Source organism: Bos indicus, chromosome 24, assembly GCF_029378745.1.
Source record: "Bos indicus isolate NIAB-ARS_2022 breed Sahiwal x Tharparkar chromosome 24, NIAB-ARS_B.indTharparkar_mat_pri_1.0, whole genome shotgun sequence".
NCBI lineage: Eukaryota > Metazoa > Chordata > Mammalia > Artiodactyla > Bovidae > Bos > Bos indicus.
Window position 1 is genome coordinate 43,299,653 of NC_091783.1, and position 26,098 is coordinate 43,325,750.

The following is a 26,098-nucleotide window of genomic DNA, read 5'->3' on the forward strand; positions in this document are numbered from 1 at the left end:
GCTCCCCTGCTTCATGTCCTCCCAAGATGGCACCAGTATGGTCAGATGATGGGGAGTGCAGGTCGGGGGCTTCCTCACTGCAAACACGTCATGCCCTGGGCTGCTGGGAGGGAAAGAGGGGAGGGAAGTGCCTCAGCCGAGGCTCTTGGTGTAGAGGCACTGGACGATGAGGGCAGGTGCACATGAATAGCCATGGGCAGAGCGCCTGAGTCCTCACTGTTCCCTTCAAAAAACCAGAGTGCAGCACCCAAGTCCTGTGCAGGGAGGGTGGCCTGCCAGGGAAAGCAGGCCTCGGCTCAGGCCTGGAAAACCACACGGAGGCCTGGGCCTGGAGTCAGACCCCTCAGGTCAGATCTGTGATCTGCAGGAATCACTCCCAGACACAGCGGAAGCTGAACTGGATGGATTCACAGTGATCAGGCCAGCAGGCAGCTACTGGAATACTCCAGGTTGCACATGTGGACTGAACTCTTGATAAACAGACTCTCATCCACAGAGGACACAGAGTGAATCCAGGAAGGGCTGATAAACTGGAAGAAAAGGCGTAGGGGGGTCAAGAGACAAGACCAGTTCAGCTGGCAGTGAGGGATGAGTTCAAAGGACAGAGCTGCATCAGGGGTGATTTCCAAGATAGAATGATAGCAGGTTATCATGAGGACAAAGGTATGTTCGGGCTTCCCTTGGGGCTCAGCTGGTAAAGAATCTGCCCTCAATACAGGAGACCTGGGTTCGATCCCTGGGTTGGGAAGATATCCTAGAGAAGGGAAAGGCTACCCACTCCAGTATTCTGGCCTGGAGAATTTCACAGACTGTACAGTCCATGGAGTGGCAGAAAGTTGGAAACGACTCGAGTGACTTTCACTTTCAAAGGTATGTTCAGGAATGCAGAGTGCTGAGGTAGAGGAGGGTCAAGGATACACAGCCAGAGTTGCTCTTCATCAAACAAATCAGTCGAGATGATGGCAGATGACAGTGTCAATGGGCTCAAGAGTAGCAGAAGTGGATGGTGTGGGGTTCTGGTACAAGTGTGAGGAGTCCTGATTAAGAAGCAGCAGACCGAGAACATCACCCATCCACCCAGTCTGAGGACGTGCAGCCATGAGGGCAGAGCAGCCTCGCACAGAAGAAGCAGAGAAAGCACTGCCTGGGGGAGCAGGAGTCCTCAGAGGAGACTGAGGTTCAGAGGAGATCTTTCTAAACATGGAACATAGTTTCTAGAAAGAAGGATGGAAAAAGCTGAGAAGAGATCAGCAAAGTAAGGAACCAGAGCAGGAGATGATCAAACTGGACAGAACCAGTATCTATAATGACCCAGACATCAGGTGCTGCTGGAGGTGACAGTGGGACATAAAGCCAAAACCCTGACCCAAGGTCCCCAACCTTTACCAGGGCCTGGCCAGTCTCTACAGGCATCAAAGCCACTAATGGTCCCAAACACTCGTGTTCTTTTACTCCATTTGTGACATGTCTCTTTAAACAGACTTTTACTTAAAAAAAAAAATCTCTGAGAATTTGTTTGGCAAAACAAAGTTTTCATCAAGAGTAAAAAAGAAACACAATTGTTTATGCTCACTGGAATAGAAAAAATATTTATTAATACTGTTCTTTAATTCAGAAATGATTCCTAAGAACATCTGTGTTGGGAGGATTCTACAAACTCATTTACTTGACCCTAACTGCACAGGACTCTACTCGCACTCTGAAAATAACAGGAGCCTCTCTGAAGAAGACTATCTCAATTCCACCAAGCTGGGGAAGATAATTACCAAAAGTGATCTTTCTAGAAAACCTATTATTCACCAAACCTTAATTGAGGCTGTCTTTCGGGTGTGCCCTCAGACCCTCTGTCCTCTGGTCCTCTCCAGGAGGAAAAGCTAGCCCATGAGACATGTTTATATTTATTCTTCAAACAACATGCAGTTCACCCTTTCCACCCTGTTAAAGACTTTCCCCTTGGGTCCAATTCTATAAATTCCTAGAAAAACAGATATAACTTTTCATTAGCTTATCAAAAAAAGACAAATTATAAGCAGAATCCTGGTTAGACCTAAATAAGAATGCTTGGAGCTCTCATTCACAAATATATTAACAAAACAGATCCATTCAGGGTGATTTACGAAGAGTAATCTGGCTCAGACACCTGAATCTTCCGTATTAGCACAGCTAAGGAGTCTCACTTTAATACAAGTTAGTATTGTCCTTCTTCCCTTACAAATCTCATATGTGTCTCTCCCCAAGCTGTGTGTCATTGTGAGTTTTAAACTAGTGTCTCAGATAAACTCCATACTTTAGTCACAAAAGAAACGATAACTACCACTGATCATATACTAAGCTCTTACTATGTGCCAGATGCCTTACCCAGACCTCAAGAATCTTCACAACTGTGTCTGTGGGATGTAAAATATGGCAATTCACCTTGTAAATAAACGAGTGTGATTCTCTCTGGACTCCACACATAGTATTTTTAACTTATAGACAATGATAAATAATAAAATAGCTAACATGAGACTCTGGATTATCTTAATTCACATCTCCTGCATTAAATATCTAATCACATCTACTATGTAAGTTAAATTACCAGAAGTGCATCTTCCTTTCCGAGTCCGTATCCCTTCCTCAAAGACACGCTAACATGCTTTAAAATGGAAAAAAGAGAGGCAGAAAGAGTTAAAAAAAAAAATCAAGTCATATGGGAAACTGATTCAACCAGTTCAGCAATATTTATTTTCCATTTGTAAGGAAGCTTTATGAAAATCTGTTTTATCACATGGATTCACATGGTAACATTTTAAGGAACAGATTTCATTTTGCCTAAGTTGCTTCTTTCCTGAATAATTTTCAGCACTCATCAGAAGGATAGAGATAAATACTTTAAATGACATGATGGGCAATGTTGGAAATCAGGTCTGTCTTTCACAATGCCCGAAATAGGGAGCAGCAGCACTCACCTCCTTCGCACTCTTGATTTTGGTCAGAAATGTATGCAGCTCCATCGTCTCTGCAAACAGTGCACGACATACTGCCTGGTAATGATTTGGTGCCTCTGCTTCAGTCGGGAGATGAGCAGCACACAACTACAGAAGAGGAAAACAATGGTGCCTGCTTATTATCTGTGGTTTTAAGGTACCTGAAATGCAGACAAACCTGGTAGTGCCCATTTTCATATCACATGGCAAGGCAACCCCATGATTACCATGACCCAAAGCTGAATGCACAACAAGACCACCAGGGAAGTCCACACAATTATACAGAAAGAGGTTTGTGACTAACAATCCCCCAGCACAGGTGAGCTTCCAGAATTAGCTTCTACTTGACAATGACAGCACATGTGTAAAAGTGTGGCCTGGGAGTAGAAGAGGGATGACCTCTTACAGAGTACTGATAATAACTCAGGTATTTTAATAGCTACCATTTATTATTTACCACACCAGGTCCTATATTTGCATATTATATACACAGCATAACATCATTTACTCTTCCATGTAGCCCTGAATTAGCACCACTTTACAGCAATGAAACTGAGGCTTCAGAGGAAGCTAGTGACTTGTCCACGGTCATAAAGTTAACGTAAGGGAGGAGGATTCAACACAGTCATACTTGATTCTGAAGCCCAAGCTCATGCCAAAACACGCGGAGTTGTATAATTTGGTAGTAAGAATGCCAAGAAGACATGTGGACTACTGGGAAGATGCCTCATCATTAGATGGGCAGTGGTGGAAAGAGGGTGGAGGGCAACTGTGACACCTCCAGTCCTGATGTCATCAACAGTACACAGCCCGTAACTACTTCTGGGTCAAAGATGCAATTTAATGCCATGCACAGCAATTTAGAAAAATCAAACAATTTACTATATTGTAAGGCACGTCCTGTCAAGACTATAATGCATTAGGATGATTTTATCTTTCTATAATAATTTTGCATCTGTGTACAGTAGTTATGTTTTAATGTATTTGCATTAAAAATTGTAAGTTCTCCCTTATTCTTTACCATATGCTTGACATTAATATATATTTATTTAGTAACTTGTATCTTTTGGAGAGTAAGAGATATCTTTGTAGCTTGTAATATCCTTCATAATGTGGCTTTCTGTTATTTTTCATTTGTAATAAGTATTGTATGCAATTTAATATATTACTATCTTTAATAAAATACATTCTCAGGAAAATATTTCAGCAAGTATGTCAGAAACAAACCTTCTTCACAAACAGGCTAAGAACTGATGCAATGGGAGCATGAGAGCAAAATCGCACAAGTTTAATTATTCACAGAGCAACCAATGAACAGAGTGTATTTTCTGCTCAATTATTTTTATATGCAGAAAAGAGCTTCTCACATAAAATTATCATTTCCAAGGTGATGAAAGGCAACTGTTAGGACTTCCATCTTTCACTAGTTCCACAATTTTATACTCCAATTACATGCTGTGAAATATGGCATAACATTTTTTACTGTAATTCATAGTAAGAAATGCTATGGATTTCTTACTTATGCATCCTTACTATGCATAAGGATTCAAACATATGCATAAGTGTATGTTTTATACACAAACATTTTACAAAATGAAACTTAAACAATCAACTGATTTCACAACCCACTATCAGGTTGTGCCCTGCAACTTAGAAAACCTGGTGTAAAAGTCTAAAATCTTTTTACTGTATATGATATAACTGTATATGTAAATAATCCACAAAAATTATTAGCACTAAGAAATTTTAGCAAAGTTGGGGGATACATGATCAACACAAAAACATTCTATTTCCATTTTTTCAATAGTAAAAAAAATAATAATTATACTAAGGAATAAATTTAACCAAGGAGGTGTGAGACTTACACACTGAAAACTATAAAGTATTGCTGACAGAAATTAAAGAAGACAAAAAAATGGACAGACATCCTGTATTCATGGGTTGGAAGGCTTAATATTGTTAAGATGGTTGTTGTTCAGTCACTCAGTCGTGTCCGACTCTTCTCTCATGGACTGCAGCACTCTAGGCTTCTCTGTCCACCATTTCCCAGAGCTTGCTCAAACTCATGTCCATTGAGTTGGTGATGCCATCCAACCATCTCATCCTCTGTCGTCCCCTTCTCCTCCTGCCTTCAATCTTTTCAAGCATCAGGGTCTTTTCCAATGAATGGGCTCTTTGCATCAGGTGGCTAAAATACTGGAGCTTCAGCTTCAGCATCAGTCCTTCCAATAAATATTCAGGGTTGATTTCCTTTAGGATTGACTGGTTTGCTCTCCTTGCAGTCCAAGAAACTCTCAAGAGTCTTCTCTTGAGTTAAGATAATAATACTATACAAAATGATCTACAGATTGAATGCAATTCCTAACTAAATCCCAAAGGCCTTTTTGAAGAAATAGAAAAGCTGATCCTAAAATTCACGTGAAATTGCAAGGGCCCCAAATAGCTGACACAATCTTGAAGAGAGCTAGAGACTCCAGCTTCCAAATTTTAAAACTTACCTCAAAGTTATAGTAATCAAAACAAAGTGGTGCTTGCAGAACAACAAACATAGATTAATGACACAGAACTGAGAGTCCAGAAATAAACCCATATATCTATGGTTGATTGATTTTTGATGAAAGTGCCCAGACCATTATGGAGGGAAAGAATAGTCTCTTCAACAAATGATGCTTGGAAAAGTGGATATCCACATGGGGGAAAAAAAAAAAGTTGTACCCCTACGTCACACCATACATTATGAAATATTAACTCAAAATGGATCAGTGACCTACATTTAAGAGTCAAAACTCAAACTCTTCAAAGGTGAAGTGAACCTTCATAGGGGTGAACCTTCATGGTCATGAACTTAGTAGCAGTTTTTAAGACATGATACCAAAAGCACTAGATACAGCATATCTTACTTTACTATAGCACTATATTATGCATTGCAGATAGTGTGTTTTTTACAAACTAAAGGTTTGTAGTGACCCTGTGCATTAGGCAAGTTTATCAGTGCTATTATTCCAGCAGCACTTGTTCACTACTTGTCTCTGTGGCACATTTTAATAATTCTTGCAATATTTCAAACTTTTTCTTATCATTATTTTATGATTTACTTTATTTTATTATTATTTTATTTTTACTATTTTATTATTATTTGTTGTGGTAATGTGATCAGTGATCTTTGCTGTTACTATTGTAACTGGTATTTTGTTTTACATTTTAAAGTATATATTGTTTTTTAGATATAATGCTATTATACACTTTAAAATAGACTATGCTGCCGCTGCCAAGTCGCTTCAGTTGTGTCCGACTCTGTGCGACCCCATGTACTGCAGCCTACCAGGCTTCTCCGTCCATGGGATTCTCCAGGCAAGAACACTGGAGTGGGTTGCCATTTCCTTCTCCAAGGCATGAAAGTGGAAAGTGAAAGTGAAGTCACTCAGTCGTGTCTGACTCTTAGCGACCCCATGGACTGCAGTCTACCAGGCTCCTCCATCCATGGATTTTCCGGGCAACAGTACTGGAGTGGGGTGCCATTGCCTTCTCCCATAATAGACTATAGTATAGTATAAACCTAACTTTTATATGCAATGGGAAACCAAAATATTCACGTAACTCACTTTACTGCAACCTTTGCTTTGTTGCAATGGTCTCGAGCTAAACCTGCAATACCCCCAAGGTACGGCTGTAAATGATTAGACTTCAAAGTGAAAATTGTACACTAGTCAAAAATGCCATCATCAAAAAATCTACAAACAATAAATGCTGGAGAGAAAAGGGAACCCTCTTGCACTATTGGTGGGAATGTAAATTCGTACAGCTACTATAGAGAACAGTATGGAGATTCCTTAAAAAGCTAGGAATAAAACTACCATATGACCCAGCAATCCCACTACTGAGCACATACCCTGAGAAAATCAAAATTCAAAAAGACACATGTATCCCAACGTTCCCTGCAGCTCTATATACAATAGCCAGGACATGGAAGTGACCTAAATGTCCATCAACAGATGAATGGATAAAGAAGTTGTGGTGCATACATACAATTGAATATTACCTGGCCATAAAAAGGAATGAATTTGAGGCAGGTTAACTGAGGTGTATTAACCTAGAGACTGCACACAGAGTGGAGTAAGTCAGAAAAACAAATATTGTATATTGACATATATATATATCTATGTGTGTGTGTGGAATCTAGAAAAACGGTACAGATGAATCTATCTGCAGGACAGCAGTAGAGACACAGACATAGAGAACAGACTTGTAGACACAGTGGGGGAAGGAGAGGGTGGGATGGATTGAGAGAACAGCACAGAAACATTTATATTATCCTATGTAAAACAGCTATTGGGAACTTGTTATGTACCAGAGGGACTCAACTCAGTGCTCTATGACAACCTAGAGGGGTGGGAAGAGGTGGGGAGGTTCAAGAAGGAGGGGATATATGTATGCTGTTCAGTTGCCCAGTCAGGTCCAACTTTTTGCAACCCCATGGACTGCAGCATGCCAGGCTTCCCTGTCCCTCACCATCTCCCAGAATTTGCCCAAGTTCATGTTCACTGCATCAGTGATACCGTCCAGCCATCTCATCCTCTGATGCCCTCTTATCCTTCTGCCCTTGCTCTTTCCCAGCATCAGGGACTTTTCCAATGAGTCATCTGTTCACATCAGGGACCAAAATACTGGAACTTCAGCTTCAGCATCAGTCCCTCCAGTGAATATTCAGGGTTGATCTCCCTTAATATTCACTGGTTTGATCTCCTTGCTGTCCAAGAGACTTTCAAAAGTGTTCTCCAGCACCACAGTTCGAAGGCATCAATTCTTTGGTGTTCTGCCTTCTTTACAGTCCAGCTCTCACAACCGTATGTGACCACTGGGAAGACCATGGCCTTGACTATATGGACCTTCGTTGGCAGAGTAATGCCTAACCTGGATATATGTATACTTCTGGCTGATTCACGTTATTGTAGAGCAGGAACCAATACTACTTTGTGAAAACAATTATCCTCTAATTAAAAAAAAAACTGTACATCAAAGGATTCTATCAAGAGCATGAAAAGACAATCCACAGAATCAGAGAAAATATTTGCAAATCATATATCTAATAAGGATCTACTATTCAGAATGCATAAAGAACTCTTAAACTCAACAAAAGATAAACAACCTAATTTAAAAACGGACCTGAATAGACATTCTTCCAAAGAAGATAGACAAATGGCCAAAAAGCAAATAAAAAGATGCTCACCATCATGAGTCATTAAGAAAATGCAAATCAAAACCACAATTAGATACCACTCACATCCACTAGGATGGCTATAAAAGCAAAGAGAAAATGGAAAGTAAGTGTTAGCAAGAATGTGGAGAAATTGGAACCCTTGTATATTGCTAGTAGAAATGAAAATGGTGAGGCCACTGTGGAAAATAGCTTGATGGTTTTTCAAAAAGTTAAAGACAGAATTACCATGTGATCCAGCAATTCCGTTCCTGAGGTGTATTTCCAAAAGAATTTAAAGTAGGTATTCAAACAAAAACTGAAACACAAATGTTCATACCAGCACCATTCACAGCAGCCAAAAAAAAAGGTGAAAACAATTCAAATATTCCTAGCTGAGGAGTGGATAAACAAACTGTGGTATATTCACAAAATGGAATCTTATTAACCCACAAAAAGGAAAAAGGTACTGACACATGCTACGACACGGGTGAACCTTAAAAACATTACACTCAGTCCAAGAAGCTAGACACCAAAAGTCATATACCATATGATTCCATTTATATGAAATACCAGAATACATAAATCCACAGAGACAGAAAGCTGATCAGTGGCTGCCATGGGCTGAAGGAGAAGGGATAGGTTTCCATCTGGGATAAAGAATAGGCTTTGGACTGAGATAGTGCTGATAGCTGGATAGTATCGTGAATTATTTAATAGCACTAAATTGTGAATTGTAAACTTTGTTATGTGTATTTTACCACAATTTTTTAATGTACAAAAAAATTTTTTTTTAAAGCCAATGAAATTTCATGAAGTTTCTACTGAGACAGATGAGAAATAATCCCTTAGAGGAAAAATAACCCCAGTGATTATTTCAGTTTCAATGAATTACCTGATAATTATTTTATTCTTTTGTGTTTATATGCATCAGCACATCTAATTCTTATGTCAACCCAATTTAGAGATTAAGAAATAGAGATTTACAATAGCTAAGGATTTACCTAAGCCATACACCTAGCCAGCAGAATTGGAAGTGAACCCAGGCAGTCTAACTACAGAATGAGTTACACTAAAGGAAGTAATGTTCTTACACTAAAAGAAGCAATATTCTTCAAGTGATGAAACACTCAGAACACAGCATACAGGCAGCATGCCCCAAATGACCTCTACAGTTACCAAACAAGTGACGCTTGTGGAGGAGTGGAAATTCTACAGACTTGTGTCCACAGGTTTGTTCTCTATGTCTGCGTACACAGTCTTTCCTTTATATATACACCAGTCAGTACATGCAGAACTTTGTGGTCTTTTCTCCATTTATTAAAAATTTCCCACACTGCTACTTAACCTACATGATTATAATTTTAAAGACCATATGATAATCTATGAGCTGATATACCATTTTTCTGGAAGTCATTTATTTCCAGTTTCAAAACAGTATAATTAATGCTGTGATACACATCTCCTTGTATCTATGTAACATTTCATTTTAAAAATCATCTCCTTGTACAGAGAACAGACTGGTGATGCCAGTGATTGGGGCTTGGGGGGTACAGAGTGGAATAGCTGAAGGTAGTCAAAAGGTACAAACTTCCAGTTATAAAGTCAGTCAGTCCTAGGAATGTAATGTACAGCATGGCAACTAAGGTTAACAATACTGTACCGAATATTTGAAAGTTGCTGAAAGATAGAGCTTAAAAGTTCTCATCACAAGCAAAAAATCTGTAATCATGTGTAGTGATGGATGTTAACTTATTGTGGTGATCATTTTGCAATTTATACAAACAAGGAATCATTACCTTGTACAGTTGAAACTAATATAATGTTATACATCAATTATATCTGAGCTTAAAAAACTGACCTCTTTGAAAAATTTCTAATAGTATTACTGTGTGGAAAAATTTGAACATGCACAAAATGAGGTGGACAGTATAATGAATTACCATCCATCACCCAATTTAGCAATGACCAATTCATGGCCATCTTACTTTATCTACATCCTCATCCACTTAAGCCTCACCCTCCAGGATAATTTTATAGCAAATTTCAGACATCTGAATTTCACATGTAGATATTTCAGCATACACTCATTAAATGAGTTTTTAAAAAATATACTCACAATTCTATTATAATATCTAAAAATATGAATAATTCCTAATATCGTCAACTATAGAGTAAAAGGTCAAATTTTCCTGATTATCTCAAATATATCCACAGTTCATTTTTATTTTCATTACTCTAGGAGGTGGAGCAAAAAGACAGGCAGAGAGTATTCTGCCTATGTTTTCCTTGAAAAGTTTTATAGTACCCAGACTTACATTTAGGTCTTTAATCCAGTTTGAGTTTGTTGCTATGTATGGTATTAAAGACTGTTCTAATCTATAGATTCAATGTAATCCCCATGAAATTACCAATAGCCTTTTTCAGAACTTTCCTGGTAGTTCAGTTGGTAAAGAATCCGCCTGCAATATGGAAGACCTGGGTTCGATCCCTGGGTTGGGAAGATCCACTGAAGAAGAGAAAGGCTACCCACTCCAGTATTATGGCCTGGAGAATTCCATGGGCTGTATAATCCACAGGGTCGCAGAGAGTTGGACACGACTGAGAGATTTTCACTTCACTTTTTCAGAACTAGAACAAAAAATTTTAATATCTGTATGGAAACACAAAAGGCCCCAAAAAGCCACAGCGATTTTGTGGGGAGAAAAAAAGAAAAGCAACAAAGACAGAGCTAGAGGAATTAGGCTCCTTGATTTCAGGAGCTTTGACTGTACTACAAAGCTACAGTAATCGAAACAGTAGGACACTGGCACAAAAACAGACACACATCAGTGGAACAGGAAAGAAAGCCCAGAGGCAAACTCACACACCTATGGTCAACTAATCTATGACAAAGGAGGCAAGAATACACCATGGAGAAAAAACAGCCTCTTCAATAAATGGTAGGAGGAAAACTAGACAGCTACATGTAAAAGAATGAAATTAGAACACCCTTATGCATTTCATTAAGGACATGAAACTGAGCAAACTCTGGGACATGGTGAAGGACAAGGAAGCCTGGCATGCTGCAGTCCATGGGGCTGCAAAGAGCTGAAGACAACTTAGTGAGTAAATAACAACAACAATGTATTTCATTGAAAGCTGAAAGTCTAGGAACTATTATCAAATGCTAATCAATTTTTTAAAGTGAAATAACAACTCTTGAAAGAAAGAGATACTGCTGTAAACTTTACCTTCATGACATCTTTATAGGACCGGATGGCTGAGACCTTCCTCTTTACGTCATCATCCTCCTCCAGACCCTCATCCGCAGCCTCGTAGCCCTCGTCATTGCTGCCGTCAGCCTCTACCGTGTTGGCCATGCGATCAATGAGCTGCTCCAGTGGTGGGCTTAACTCCCTTTCTTCATTCTCCTTCAAGCCATAGTCCAGTGCCTTATAAATAATAATTCCCAAAGATTCTATAACCTAGGAACATTAAGGAAGGCGGTTAATAGAGACAACTGAACAGCTTTATAGAACTGTAAGGCATAAAATATTCAGTACGATATTTAAGCTACGTCTAATCTATTCCATTTCAGAAATGTGACACATTAAATTTGAGAAGCTTAAGAAGTCTCACCTGTGTTTTTTTAAAAAATCTCAGATGGAAATTATTTGTATAATTTCTTCAAACCAGTATGTAACACATACACAAAGTCTTTTCATGTTTTCTTAGATTTATGTTAAACACTAGAATCTATATTTTCCATTTATATAAAATACCAGCAATACCAACCAGGTTGATTTTCCATATTTTCAAACCATATTTTTTCAGAATAGACAGAGTTACCGAAAAACATATCCATTCAAAACTGTTATGACAACACTTATCTAATTAGGGATTTCATAGACATATCAAGGATCTGAGACTGAAAACTCAGTGACTGGTAGCAGCTAACTTAAGCTTAAACAAACAAATCTATTTACAGCCATGTCCTTCTGACAGGGGCTGGCAGTGCTGCAACTTCCACCTTAAGGTGCTGCCTGCGCATCAGGCGGAACCATCTGTAAATCAGGCTGGAGTCTTCTGTCAACTGATTGGAGAACTCCCCCAAGGCAACAGGTACAGGCTGGAAAGACAGAGTGGCTCAGCAGCACGCACTTGGTGATGCCTCCAGGGCCAACCTGGGCCAAGCACGTGCAAAATGCTTCCATTGGATGATGGGATGCCTCTGTACAAACCCAAACTCATGGCTAGAAGGGTCAATAACCCCCAGTTTATGATGGGCCGCTCAGGACTCAGGTAAACTGGTGGCCCACCATTGAGTGTTCAGTATTGACTGTGGCCCAGCATCAGATCTAGAGCTACCAAAAGTAAAGGAGCTCTCCACAAAGAGCTGCAGGGCTCTGCTCCAGAACCCTAGGGCCTGCACTGCGACTCACCCGCAGGGCTGCCCAAGGCTCAGACTGTAGCCCTCTCTGCCACTGACACCGCAAGCACCGACACATCTGCGGGGTCAGGTGGCCCGTGCAGCAGAGGAGCCAGCCTGGCAGCTGCATTTGTGGAGGAGCTCTCCCTGTCCCGGGTCCTACTCAGAACTAGCAGCTTTCTGGGTCCTTCAGTAAATGGGCTAGAGTAATACAACACACTTCGAGGAATATGTGCCTTCAAAATCCAGAGTCCACCAGGCTTTGTGCTTCTTTTCTGTTTGCAGTCAGGGCCTTGGAAAGGATGTCCTAAAACATTCTGCAGGGTCTCCCAGCTCCAGGATAAACTACGTGCACCTGGTTTCAATGTCCCAAATCTATTACCTTTCCTGATTTAAACCTGAACCATGACACAGTACTATATGTAATCCAACCTCTCAGAAACACAACATAACAAGGCTGGGCATTATTAGACTGACATGTATAGTAGCTGACTCATCACTTTCACAGATTCCAGAAACTTCTAGCCTTGTGCTAGAGAAGCATCTACCTAGTTCTACACAGCCTGGAGCTGGTGATAACAGACAAGCACTCAAAAGACAACTGAAACATAAAAGTACCTGGACACATCAACTTGCCTACATATATACTTACTTATACTAATTTTAGAAATTCATTTTCCAAAACTTGTGGTGGTTGTTCAGTAGCTAAGTCATGTCCAAAAGTGATTTAAGTATTAAGTAGGAGAGCTCCAACTAACAACCCCTTGAGAAAATTAGAGACGTTTTTTCCATGTTGACACTGATTATAATCTACCTGTATAAATATCAACCTGACATTTCTCCATCTTGTTCACAAAAATACTATAAAAGACTTACTACACTTTCTTGCTGCAATATCTAAATACTAACTGTAGTACTCTCTTATCTAGTAAAATTTATCCCCCCAAAGCATACTTTTCTATTAATCTAGCTAATATCCACTATACTAAGCACCCTTCCTTTCACTCATGAATTCAGTCCACAGATATTTACTAAGAATCAAGTGTATGTGCCAACAAAGAAACAGATGAGGAGAAGAGACCTGTGGCCTTCATAAAGGTTTTGTCCTAGGGAAAACAGATAATTAATAAGCTAAATGACTATGCTATACATTATAATAAAGAAGGGAAGGGTGTTATGAGAGCATAATTTAATAGGGAGCCCTAACTAGTCCAAAAATCAGGGAAGCCTTTGTTAAGAAAATGAATTTAAGTAGAGTTAACCACAAGAAGAAGGGGGTTAGAAAAGAATTCCAAAGATAGGAAAACAGTGAGTATGAAGACCTAGAGATAAGAAAGAGCATGGAATGAGTGACTGAAGAAAAAACAAAGTGTTTACTTCTAATGACAAGAGGACAGTTAGGATGAGTTTTGTGAGGTGGGAATATATTCACAAATCACATTGAGGCCTCAAAGGCTACCTGACAGGTCTGAAAGGAAAGTGCAAGTGAAGTCCCTCAGTCGTGTCCAACTCTTTGTGACCCCCTGGACTGTAGCCTGCCAGGCTCCTCCATCCCTGGGATTTTCCAGGCAAGAATACTGGAGTGGGTTGCCGTTTCCTTCTCCAGGGGATCTTCCCCACCTAGGGATTGAACCTGGGTCACCCGCACCGCAGGCAGACTCTACCATGTGAGCTACCAGGGAAGCCTGAATCTTCATCAAGTAATAGCGGGCCACTGAAGGGTTTTGGGAAGTGGGGCAGTAAGGTATTTTTAAAGTTCAGTCAGTCAGTTCAGTCACTCAATCATGTCTGACTCTTTGCAACCCCATGGACTGCAGCATATCAGGCTTCACTGTCCATCACCAACTCCCAGAGCCTACTCAAACTCATGTCCACTGAGTCAGTGATGCCATCCAACCATCTCATCCTCTGTCATCCCCTTCTCCTCCCGCCTTCAATCTTTCCCAGCATCAGGGTCTTTTCAGTATTTTTAAAATATATCATGCCACAGTTATCAAGACAGGGTGGTACTAGCAAAAGAACAGACAATGAGATTTATGGAACAGCATACAGAGCCCAAAACAGACTCCCAAGGATACTCAACGGAGCACTGACAAAGGAGTAAAGGCAATTTAAAAGAACAGGCTTTTCAAACGGTGCTGGAGCAACAACATCCACATGCAAAAATATGAGTCTAGACTCAGGCCTTACACCTTTCACAAAGTCACAAGTAAAATACAAAAGTATTGAATGAGAAGATAACATAGGAGAAAATCTAGTTGACTTTGGGTTTGATGATTTTTTTAAAGATACAAGGAATGATCCATGAAAGAAAAAAATTGGTATGTTAGACTTCATTATAATTAACAAATTCTGCTGCATGAAAGGCACTGTTCAAAGAATAAAACAACAAGCCACAGCTGGAAGAAAATATGTGCCAAACATATGTGTGATAATGGACTGGTATCCCAAATATACAAAGAACCTTAAAACTCAAACAGAAAATAACTCCTGGAGTTTCCTAGCGGTCTAGTCATTAGGATTCTGGACTTTCACTGCCATAAGTCAGGTTCACTCCCATGAGTCAGGTTCACTCCCTGGTCAGGGAACTCAAGTCCCACAAGCTATCTAACCTGACCCCACCCCCTGAAAAAAAAATTACCCAGTTAGAAAATGGGCAAGTGATCAGAATAGAAGATATACCAAAGAAGATATACAAATGGCAACGAAAATGTGAAATGATGCTCAAGATAATGTGTCATCATAAATTGTACCAATGTTTTCTTAGGTCACTCTCCCAAGGCAACAGAAATAAAAGCAAAAATTAACAAGTGGGACCTAATCAAATTTACAAGCTTTTGTATAGCTAAGGAAATCATCAACAGAATGAAAAGACAGCCTACAGACTGGGAGAAAATATTTGCAAGTGACGTGACCAACAAGGGCTTAATATCCAAAATACACAAACAGCTCATACAATTCAACAATAAAATAACTTACAGCCCAATAGAAAAACAGGTAGAAAACCTACATAGACAGTTCTCCTAGGAAAACACACAGACAGCCAAAAGGCACATGAAAAGATGCTCAACATCACTAATTATTAGAGAAAAGCAAATCATAACTATGAGGCGCCACTTAACACCTCTCAGATGGCCATCATTAAATAGTGTACAAATAACAAATGCTAAAGAGGGTATGGAGAAAAGGGAATCCTCCTACACTGCTGGTGGGAATGAAAGTTGATGTAGCCACTATGAAAATTATCAGGAAATTCCTCAAAAAGCTAAAAATAGAGTTTTCAAGTGACCCAGCAACCCTACTCCTGGGCATATATCTGGACAAAACTATAATTCAAAAAGACACATGTACCCCAATCTTCAATAAAACACTATTCACAACAGCCAAGACATGGAAATAACCTAAGTGTCCATCAAAAGATGAGTGGATGAAGATGTGGTACAGATATACAATGCAATACTACTCAACCATGAAACAGAACAAAATAACGCCATTTGCAGCAACATGGATGAACTCGGAGATTGTCATATTAAATCAGTTAAGTCAGAAAGACAAATACTGTGTGATATCACTTCTATGTGAAATCTGAAATACAACACAGATGAACTTATCTACAAAACAGACTCACAGCCATAGAGAACAGACTTGTGGTTGCCAAGGGAGAGAGTGGGAAGAATGGATTTGGAGTTTGGGGTTAGCGATGCAAACTATTATATATAGAATGGATAAACAACAAGTCCTACTATATAGCACAGGGAAATGTATTCAATATTTTGTGAAAAATCATAATGGAAAAGAATATATAAAATAATGTAAAAAAAAATCATATGTCATCAGGGATTTACAAATTAAAATGGTAAGATCCCACTATATACCTACTGAGTTCAGTTCAGTTCAGTCACTCAGTCTTGTCCGACACTTTGCGACCCCATGAGTCGCAGCACGCCAGGCCTCCCTGTCCATCACCAACTCCTGGAGTTCACTCAGACTCACGTCCATCGAGTCAGTGATGCCATCCAGCCATCTCATCCTCTGTCATCTCCTTCTCCTCCTGCCCTCAATCTCTCCCAGCATCAGAGTCTTTTCCAATGAGTCAACTCTTCCCATGAGGTGGCCAAAGTACTGGAGTTTCACCTGTAGCATCATTCCTTCCAAAGAAATCCTAGGGCTGATCTCCTTCAGAATGGACTGGTTGGATCTCCTTGCAGTCCAAGGGACTCTCAAGAGGCTTCTCCAACACCACAGTTCAAAAGCATCAATTCTTCAGCGCTCCGTTTTCTTCAGCCCAACTCTCATATCCATACATGACCACTGAAAAAACCATAGTGTTGACTAGACGGACCTTTGTTGGCAAAGTAATGTCTCTGCTTTTCAATATGCTATCTAGGTTGGTCATAACTTTTCTTCCAAGGAGTAAGCATCTTTTGATTTCATGGCTGCAGTCACCATCTGCAGTGATTTGGGAGCCCCCCAAAATAAAGTTTGACACTGTTTCCATCGTTTCCCCATCTATTTCCCATGAAGTGATGGGACCAGATGCCATGATCTTCGTCAAATCCAAAACAATGATATCATAAAATGCTGATGAGAATGTGGGGCAGCAGGAATTCTCATCAATGGCTGGTAGGAATGCCAATGCTTCAGCCACCATAGAAGACATTTTGGCAGTTGCTCACACAGCCGAACATACTCCTACCATACAATCAAGTAATTCCACTCCTTGATATTTACTCAAGCTGAAAACTTACATCCACACAAAAATCTACACAAATGTTTGTTGTTTAGTCACTAAGTCATGTCTGACTCTGCAATCCCATCAAGTGTAGCCTGCCAGGTTCCTCTGTCCATGGGATTTCCCAGGCAAGAATACTACAGTGGGTTTCCATTTTCTTCTTCAGGGGATCTTCCTGACCCAGGGATCGAACCTGCATCTCCAATGTCCCCTGCATTAGCAGGTGGATTCTTTACTGTTGAGCCACCAAGGAAGTCCTACACAAATGTTTAAAGTAACTTTATTCAGAACTGTCAAAACTTGGAGGCAACCAAGATGTTTTTCAACATGTGAAGGGATAAACTATGATAAATCCATACAACCAACTATTATTCAAAGATAGAGAAATGAGCTGTCAAACTACAAAGACATAGAGGACACTTTAAAGTAGATTACTAATTGAAAGAAGACAATCTGAAAAGGCTAAATTCTAACCACATGATATTTTGGAAAAGGCAAAACTATAGAGAAAATAAAAAGATCAGTTGTTCCCATGAAAGTGTATGGGACAGTCTAAGGAGAAAAACTACAAGAGAAACGCAGACCCAAACATTTAATGACTGGCCAGAGGATGAGAAATCAAGAGACTAGACTGTAAAGGAGCAAGAGTATGAAAGAAAGGAGGAAAGTAGAAAGTCACAAAAATCAGAGCGAGAAAAAACTTTCAAAAGGAGGTCATGGTCCTGGCACGGAATGTGGATTAGAGGGGAGAAGAGACTTAGGGAACACCGCTGGATTCCTCCAGAAGGAAGCTACGGTGACCTCAGCAAGGGCCAGACTGTGTGAACAAACGGTGCCATGTGTACCCAGCACACACAGAAATGTTTAGGAAAAGGAGCGAAATGCAAGGTAGCAGCTAGAGAGGAAGACAGGGCACAGGTAGGGTTTTTATTATTATTATTATTATTATTATTATTATTACTATTACTTTTTCTTTGAAGACTTCAAGTCTTAAGCATTTTAAAGGGTGATGGGAAAAATACAGAAAGGAAAACACTGAAGAAGATGCAAAGATAAGGGATCACAATTACCAACAGTGACCTTTGTTTGAAGTGTCAGACCTCTACAAGGGGTCACTCCTCAAAAAAAATCTTTCCATGAAATCTAGATATGCTTTTTTCCTTTTATAAAGCAGCAAAAAAAAAAAAGTCCATTTATCCGTGCCTGAGAGTTATCGTTCTATTCAATATTACTTCCTAAGCAGTTTCTAGGTGATAAATTCATTAACATGCTATTCTAAGCCTTTTACATTCTGAGCCCAGTGAACTTTTCTGTTCACAACCCCACAATGAGCTGATAACTTTGCTCACTTTCCTTCTGCTTACCTTTCTTTACTCATGTCACTCCCCACCTGTGTCTGACAAATCCTACCAGTACTCTTATTCTTCAGACCCAGAGCCCTTTGACCAGAGTTGATTATTTTCAACCTTACCATCTTTGCCTGCTCTGTTGATCCAACTTTTACATATGACTGTTTGTTAATTGCATCCAAAACTATAAAATAATCATTCAAGTGTAGCTGGAATGTTCACCAAGACAAAGCCTATGCTGTTTGAAAAAAAATAAGTCTCAAGAAATTTCAAAACTGAAATATCAAAAATTATGTTTTCTGACAATGAAATGAAACCAGAAATCAGCTAACAAAGTAATTTATACTAAGTTATTTCATACTAAAGTACTAAGTACTAAAAAATTAAATAGCACACTTCTAAACTTTTGAGTCAAAGAAGAAATCTCAAGGGCAATTTAAAAATATTTAATGATAATGAAAACATACTAACAAATTTGTGGGAAGCAACTAATGCATTTATAGCTTCAGATGAATAGACAAACTCCCTAGAAGGCACAGCTTATCAAAATTTGCAACATCCCAACACTGAAAACTATAAAACATTGCTAAAAGAAATTAAAAATCAAAGCTAGCAGAGACATACACCAAATTCATGATTGAAAGACTAAACATTGTTACAATGTCAGTTCTTTCACGTTGATCAAAAAGTCAATAAAATCACAACCAAAACTCTACTAGGACTTTTGGAAAAACTGAAACTAATTTAAAAATGTATTTGTCATAAAAGAAGAAAAGACCTCATTCGTCATAAAAGAAGAAAATTAACAAGCTAGATTTCATATAAAATAAAAACTCTGCTCTTTGGATTTCCCTGGTGGTCCTGCAGTTAACACTTCACACTTCCAATGCAGGGGGCACAGGTTCGATCCCTGGTCAGGGAACTGTGATTCCACAATCCACACAGTGAGGCTAAAAAAAGAAAAAACTCTGCTCTTCAAAAAACAATATTAGCTAAGGGGAAAGTTCATAGCAATACAGGCATACCTCAAGAAACAAGAAAAAAGTCAAATAAATAACCTAACTCTACACCTAAAGCAACTAGAAAAGGAAGAAATGAAGAACCCCAGGGTTAGTAGAAGGAAAGAAATCTTAAAAATCAGGGCAGAAATAAATGCAAAAGAAACAAAAGAGACCATAGCAAAAATCAACAAAGCCAAAAGCTGGTTCTTTGAAAGGATAAACAAAATTGACAAACCATTAGCCAGACTCATCAAGAAACAAAGGGAGAAATTTCAAATCAATAAAACTAGAAACAAAAATGGAGAGATCACAACAGACAACACAGAAATACAAAGGATCATAAGAGACTACTATCAACAATTATATGCCAATAAAATGGACAACGTGGAAGAAATGGACAAATTCTTAGAAAAGTACAACTTTCCAAAACTCGACCAGGAAGAAATAGAAAATCTTAACAGACCCATCACAAGCATGGAAATTGAAACTGTAATCAAAAATCTTCCAGCAAACAAAAGCCCCGGTCCAGACGGCTTCACAGCTGAATTCTACCAAAAATTTAGAGAAGAGCTAACACCTATCCTGCTCAAACTCTTCCAGAAAATTGCAGAGGAAGGTAAACTTCCAAACTCATTCTGTGAGGCCACCATCACCCTAATACCAAAACCTGACAAAGATCCCACAAAAAAAGAAAACTACAGGCCAATATCACTGATGAACATAAATGCAAAAATCCTTAACAAAATTCTAGCAATCAGAATCCAACAACACATTAAAAAGATCATACACCATGACCAAGTGGGCTTTATCCCAGGGATGCAAGGATTCTTCAATATCCGCAAATCAATCAATGTAATACACCACATTAACAAATTGAAAAATAAAAACCATATGATTATCTCAATAGATGCAGAGAAAGCCTTTGACAAAATTCAACATCCATTTATGATAAAAACTCTCCAGAAAGCAGGAATAGAAGGAACATACCTCAACATAATAAAAGCTATATATGACAAATCCACAGCAAACATTATCCTCAATGGTGAAAAATTGAAAGCATTTCCTCTAAAGTCGGGAACGAGACAAGGGTGCCCACTTTCACCATTACTATTCAACATAGTTTTGGAAGTTTTGGCCACAGCAATCAGAGCAGAAAAAGAAATAAAAGGAATCCAAATTGGAAAAGAAGAAGTAAAACTCTCACTGTTTGCAGATGACATGATCCTCTACATAGAAAACCCTAAAGAGTCCACCAGAAAATTACTAGAACTAATCAATGACTATACTAAAGTTGCAGGATATAAAATCAACACACAGAAATACCTTGCATTCCTATACACTAATAATGAGAAAACAGAAAGAGAAATTAAGGAAACAATTCCATTCACCATTGCAATGGAAAGAATAAAATACTTAGGAATGTATCTACCTAAAGAAACTAAAGACCTATATATAGAAAACTATAAAACACTGGTGAAAGAAACCAAAGAGGACACTAATAGATGGAGAAATATACCACGTTCATGGATTGGAAGAATCAATATAGTGAAAATGAGTATACTACCCAAAGGAATTTATAGATTCAATGCAATCCCTATCAAGCTACCAACAGTATTCTTCACAGAGCTAGAACAAATAATTTCACAATTTGTATGGAAATACAAAAAAACCTCGAATAGCCAAAGCGATCTTGAGAAAGAAGAATGGAACTGGAGGAATCAACCTACCTGACTTCAGGCTCTACTACAAAGCCACAGTCATCAAGACAGTATGGTACTGGCACAAAGACAGAAATATAGATCAATGGAACAAAATAGAAAGCCCAGAGATAAATCCATGCACATATGGACACCTTATCTTTGACAAAGGAGGCAAGAATACACAATGGATTAAAGACAATTTCTTTAACAAGTGGTGCTGGGAAAACTGGTCAACCACGTGTAAAAGAATGAAACTAGAGCACTTTCTAACACCATACACAAAAATAAACTCAAAATGGATTAAAGATCTAAACGTAAGACCAGAAACTATAAAACTCCTAGAGGAGAACATAGGCAAAACAGTCTCCGACATACATCACAGCAGGATCCTCTATGACCCACCTCCCAGAATATTGGAAGTAAAAGCAAAAATAAACAAATGGGACCTAATTAAACTTCAAAGCTTCTGCAAAACAAAGGAAACTATAAGCAAGGTGAAAAGACAGCCTTCAGAATGGGAGAAAATAATAGCAAATGAAGCAACTGACAAAGAACTAATCTCAAAAATATACAAGCAACTCCTACAGCTCAATTCAGAAAAATAAATGACCCAATCAAAAAATGGGCCAAAGAACTAAATAGATATTTCTCCAAAGAAGACATACAGATGGCTAACAAACACATGAAAAGATGCTCAACATCACTCATTATCAGAGAAATGCAAGTTAAAACCACTATGAGGTACCATTTCACGCCAGTGAGAATGGCTGCGATCCAAAAGTCTACAAGCAATGCATGCTGGAGAGGGTGTGGAGAAAAGGGAACCCTCTTACACTGTTGGTGGGAATGCAAACTAGTACAGCCACTATGGAGAACAGTGTGGCGATTCCTTAAAAAAATGGAAATAGAACTGCCTTATGATCCAGCAATCCCACTGCTGGGCATACACACTGAGGAAACCAGAAGGGAAAGAGACACGTGTACCCCAATGTTCACTGCAGCACTGTTTATATAGCCAGGACATGGAAGCAACCTAGATGTCCATCAGTAGATGAATGGATAAGAAAGCTATGGTACATATACACAATGGAGTATTACTCAGCCATTAAAAAGAATACATTTGAATCAGTTCTAATGAGGTGGATGAAACTGGAGCCTATTATACAGAGTGAAGTAAGCCAGAAAGAAAAACACCAATACAGTATACTAACACATATATATGGAATTTAGAAAGATGGTAACAACAACCCTGTGTACGAGATAGCAAAAGAGACACTGATGTATATAACAGTCTTTTGGACTCTGTGGGAGAGGGAGAGGGTGGGATGATTTGGGAGAATGGCATTGAAATACGTATAATATCATATATGAAACGAGTTGCCAGTCTAGCTTTGATGCACGATACTGGATGCTTGGGGCTGGTGCACTGGGATGACCCAGAGGGATGGTATGGGGAGGGAGGAGGGAGGAGGGTTCAGGATGGGGAACACATGTATACCTGTGGTGGATTCATTTTGATATTTGGCAAAACCAATACAATACTGTAAAGTTTAAAAATAAAATAAAACTTTCAAAAAACAATATTAGGACGTTTTCCTGGTGGTCCAATGGTTAGGAATCTGCCTTTCAATTCAGGGAACACGGGTTTGATCCCTGGTCCGGGAAGATCCCACATGCCATGAGGCAACTAAGCCTGTGGGCCACAACTACTGAGCCTGCACTCTGCAACAAGAGAAGCTACTGCAATGAGAAGCCCGTCCTCAGCAACAAAGATCCAGGGCAACCAAATATAAAGTAATTAATTTTTAAAAAACCCAAACCTTTCTGGGTCAGGAAGATTTCCTGGAGAAGGGAATGGCTACTCACTCCAGTATTCCTGACTGGAGAATTCCACGAACAAAAGAGTCTGGCAGACTACAGTCCATGAGGTGTATAGACACAAAGAGTCAGACACAACTGAGCGACTAACACAGCTAACAGAGGACTTTTCAGGAGAGGAAAAAAAAAATACCTTCAAAAACACTTCAAGGATGATCAAATCTGAAATATGCTAAGACCAAAACAGGAATTTTTCCTTCTTGAGAGGAAAAAAATGACACACACACACACACACAAAATGAACTGAAATCAGGATAATTCCAAAGCATGGGACTCAGAATGTTAATATAGTTGAAATATATCAGTCAAAAAACCCTAGAATGAAACTCAGTATTAATGGAATGATGTGGTGTCATAACTAAAATCTAAGCACCCTATTAAAAATAGTATTTTTAATACTGCAAATGGAATACTGAGATAAGAAATGGAAAAAGGCTAAGCACTATAGGATGATTTGTCTAAATCATAACTCAGAGTACAGATATGATGAGAGAGTCCACAGGAGTCGACTGGTATAGATACAAACAAGCAGCACGGTTATTCTAAACTGCAGCACTGTCTGGTAGGACTTTCTGGGTGACAGCATGGTCTGAATCTGTGCTGCCCAATACTATAACCATAGTCACACTTGAAATATAGCTAGTAGGACTGAGAAAATAAAATTTTAACTTTATTTCATTTTAATTAATTTAAACTTTAAAAGACACAGAAGGGTAGTGGCTGCCATCCTGGGCAGTGCAAGTCTAGAGAAAGGAAAACAACGCCTTCTGGTGAGTCTACACAATCCAGAGACAAAATGAAGAGCAGGGTATAATCACCACGCACATGGCAGGCACTCCATAAATGGCTGTTAAACTACAGTGAGCAGCTCTTTACTGAGCTTCCAAGCCAAGGATGACAGACGAGAACTCAAGAACAACCCACAGGTAAGACCAGGAATTCCTGAAAATGGGAATGTCCCGTGTCACCAAAATAATCCTGACATTTAAGTCAACAATCCTATGCTAGTCATTTCCACTGAAAGTTCTCAAACTACTTATTTAAAACGTAACTCCTATAGTACTTTGAACTAAAGTAACTTTCACTAAAGTTGCTTAAAGCACTTGACTACTACTACTACTGCTAAGTCGCTTCAGTCGTGTCCGACTCTGTGCCACCCCATAGACGGCAGCCCACCAGGCTCCCCCGTCCCTGGGATTCTCCAGGCAAGAACACTGGAGTGGGTTGCCATTTCCTTCTCCAATGCATGAAAGTGAAAAGTGAAAGTGAAGTCGCTCAGTTATGTCTGACTCTTAGCGACCCCATGGACTGCAGCCTACCAGGCTCCTCCACCCATGGGATTTTCCAGGCAAGAGGACTGGATGGGTTGCCAATGTCATGAACCTCCATCCATAGTTCTTCAGGTGGTGTGTGTCAGATCTAATCCCTTGAATTTCTTTGTCATTTCCACTGTATAACTGTAAGGGATTTGATTCAGGTCATACTAGACCATTTGAATGGTCTAGTGGTTTTTCCTACTTTCTTCAATTTAAGTCTGAATTTTGCAATAAGGAATTCATGATCTGAGCCACAGTCAGCTCTGAGTCTTGTTTTTGCTGACTGTACAGAGCTTTTTCATCTTCAGATGCAAAGAAAATAATCAGATTTCAGTATTGACCATCTGGCGTTGTCCATGTGTAGAGTTGTCTCTTGTGTTGTTGGAAGAGGGTGTTTGCTATGACTAGTGCATTCTCTCGGCAAAACTCTGTTAGCCTTTGCCCTGCCTCATTTTGCACTCCAAGGCCAAACTTGCCTGTTACTCCAGGTACCTCTTGACTTCCTACTTTTGCATTCCAGTCCTACTTTTGCATTCTGGTCCCCTATTATGAAAAGTACATCTTTTTTTGGTATTAGTTTTAGAAGGTCTTGTAGGTCTTCATAGAACCATTCAACTTCAGCTTCTTTGGCATTAGCGGTTGGGACATAGACTTGGATTACTGTGATATTGAATGGTTTGCCTTGGAAATAAACACAGATCATTTTGTCATTTTTGAGACTGCACCCAAGTACTGCATTTTGGACTCTTCTGTTGACTATGAGGGTTACTCCATTTCTTCTAAGGGATTCTTGCCCACAGTAGTATATATAATGGTCATCTGAGTTAAATTCATCCATTCCAGTCCATTTTAGTTCACTGATTCCTAAAATGCTGATGTTTGCTCTTGCCATCTCCTGTTTGACCACTTCCAATTTACCTTGATTCATGGACCTAACATTCCAGGTTCCTAGGCAATATTGTTCTTTTCAGCATTGGACTTTACTTCCATCACCAGTCACATCCACAACTGGATGTTGTTTTTGCTTTGGCTCTATCTCTCCATTCTTTCTGGAGTTATTTCTCCACTCTTCTCCAGTAGCATATTGGGCACCTACTGACCTAAGGAGTTCATCTTTCAGTGTCTTATCTATTTTCCTTTCCTTACTGTTCATGGGGTTCTCAGAGCAAGAATACTGAAATAATTTTACATTCCCTTCTCCAGTGGACCATGTTTTGTCAGAACTCTCTACCATTACCCATCTGTCTTGGGTTGGCCCTACACGGCAATGGCTTATAGTTTCATTGAGTTAGACAAGGCTGTGAGCCATGTGATCAATTTGGTTAGTTTTCTGTGATTTTGATTTTCATTCTGTCTGCCTTCTGATGGTTAAGGATCAGAGGCTTGTGGAAGCTTCCTGATGGGAGAAACTGACTGATGGGGAAATCTGGGTCTTGTTCTTATGGGTGGGGCCATGCTCAGTAAATCTTTAATTCAATTTTCTGTTGATGGGTGGAGCTGATAAATGGATAGGTGATAATTTGATATTGTATAGGAAGCAGTGATCAAGGC

At 39.3% G+C, this 26,098-nt stretch overlaps 1 protein-coding gene across 5 annotated transcripts in view; it reads right to left on the minus strand.

The window, feature by feature from the left end:
* SPIRE1 (spire type actin nucleation factor 1) overlaps window positions 1-26,098 on the minus strand; it is a 168,376-nt gene that overhangs the window by 69,633 nt on the left and 72,645 nt on the right. For 4 of the 5 annotated variants that reach the window (XM_070778963.1, XM_019986687.2, XM_070778964.1 and 1 more), the window contains exons 3-4: window positions 11,394-11,627; window positions 2,949-3,074 (exon numbers count right to left, since the gene is read on the minus strand). In XM_070778963.1, coding sequence (XP_070635064.1) covers window positions 2,949-3,074; window positions 11,394-11,627 — 360 coding nt within the window. Of the gene's footprint in view, window positions 1-2,578; window positions 2,636-2,948; window positions 3,075-11,393; window positions 11,628-26,098 lie in introns of all 5 variants that reach the window. The other variant, XM_070778962.1, reaches the window with a different exon arrangement.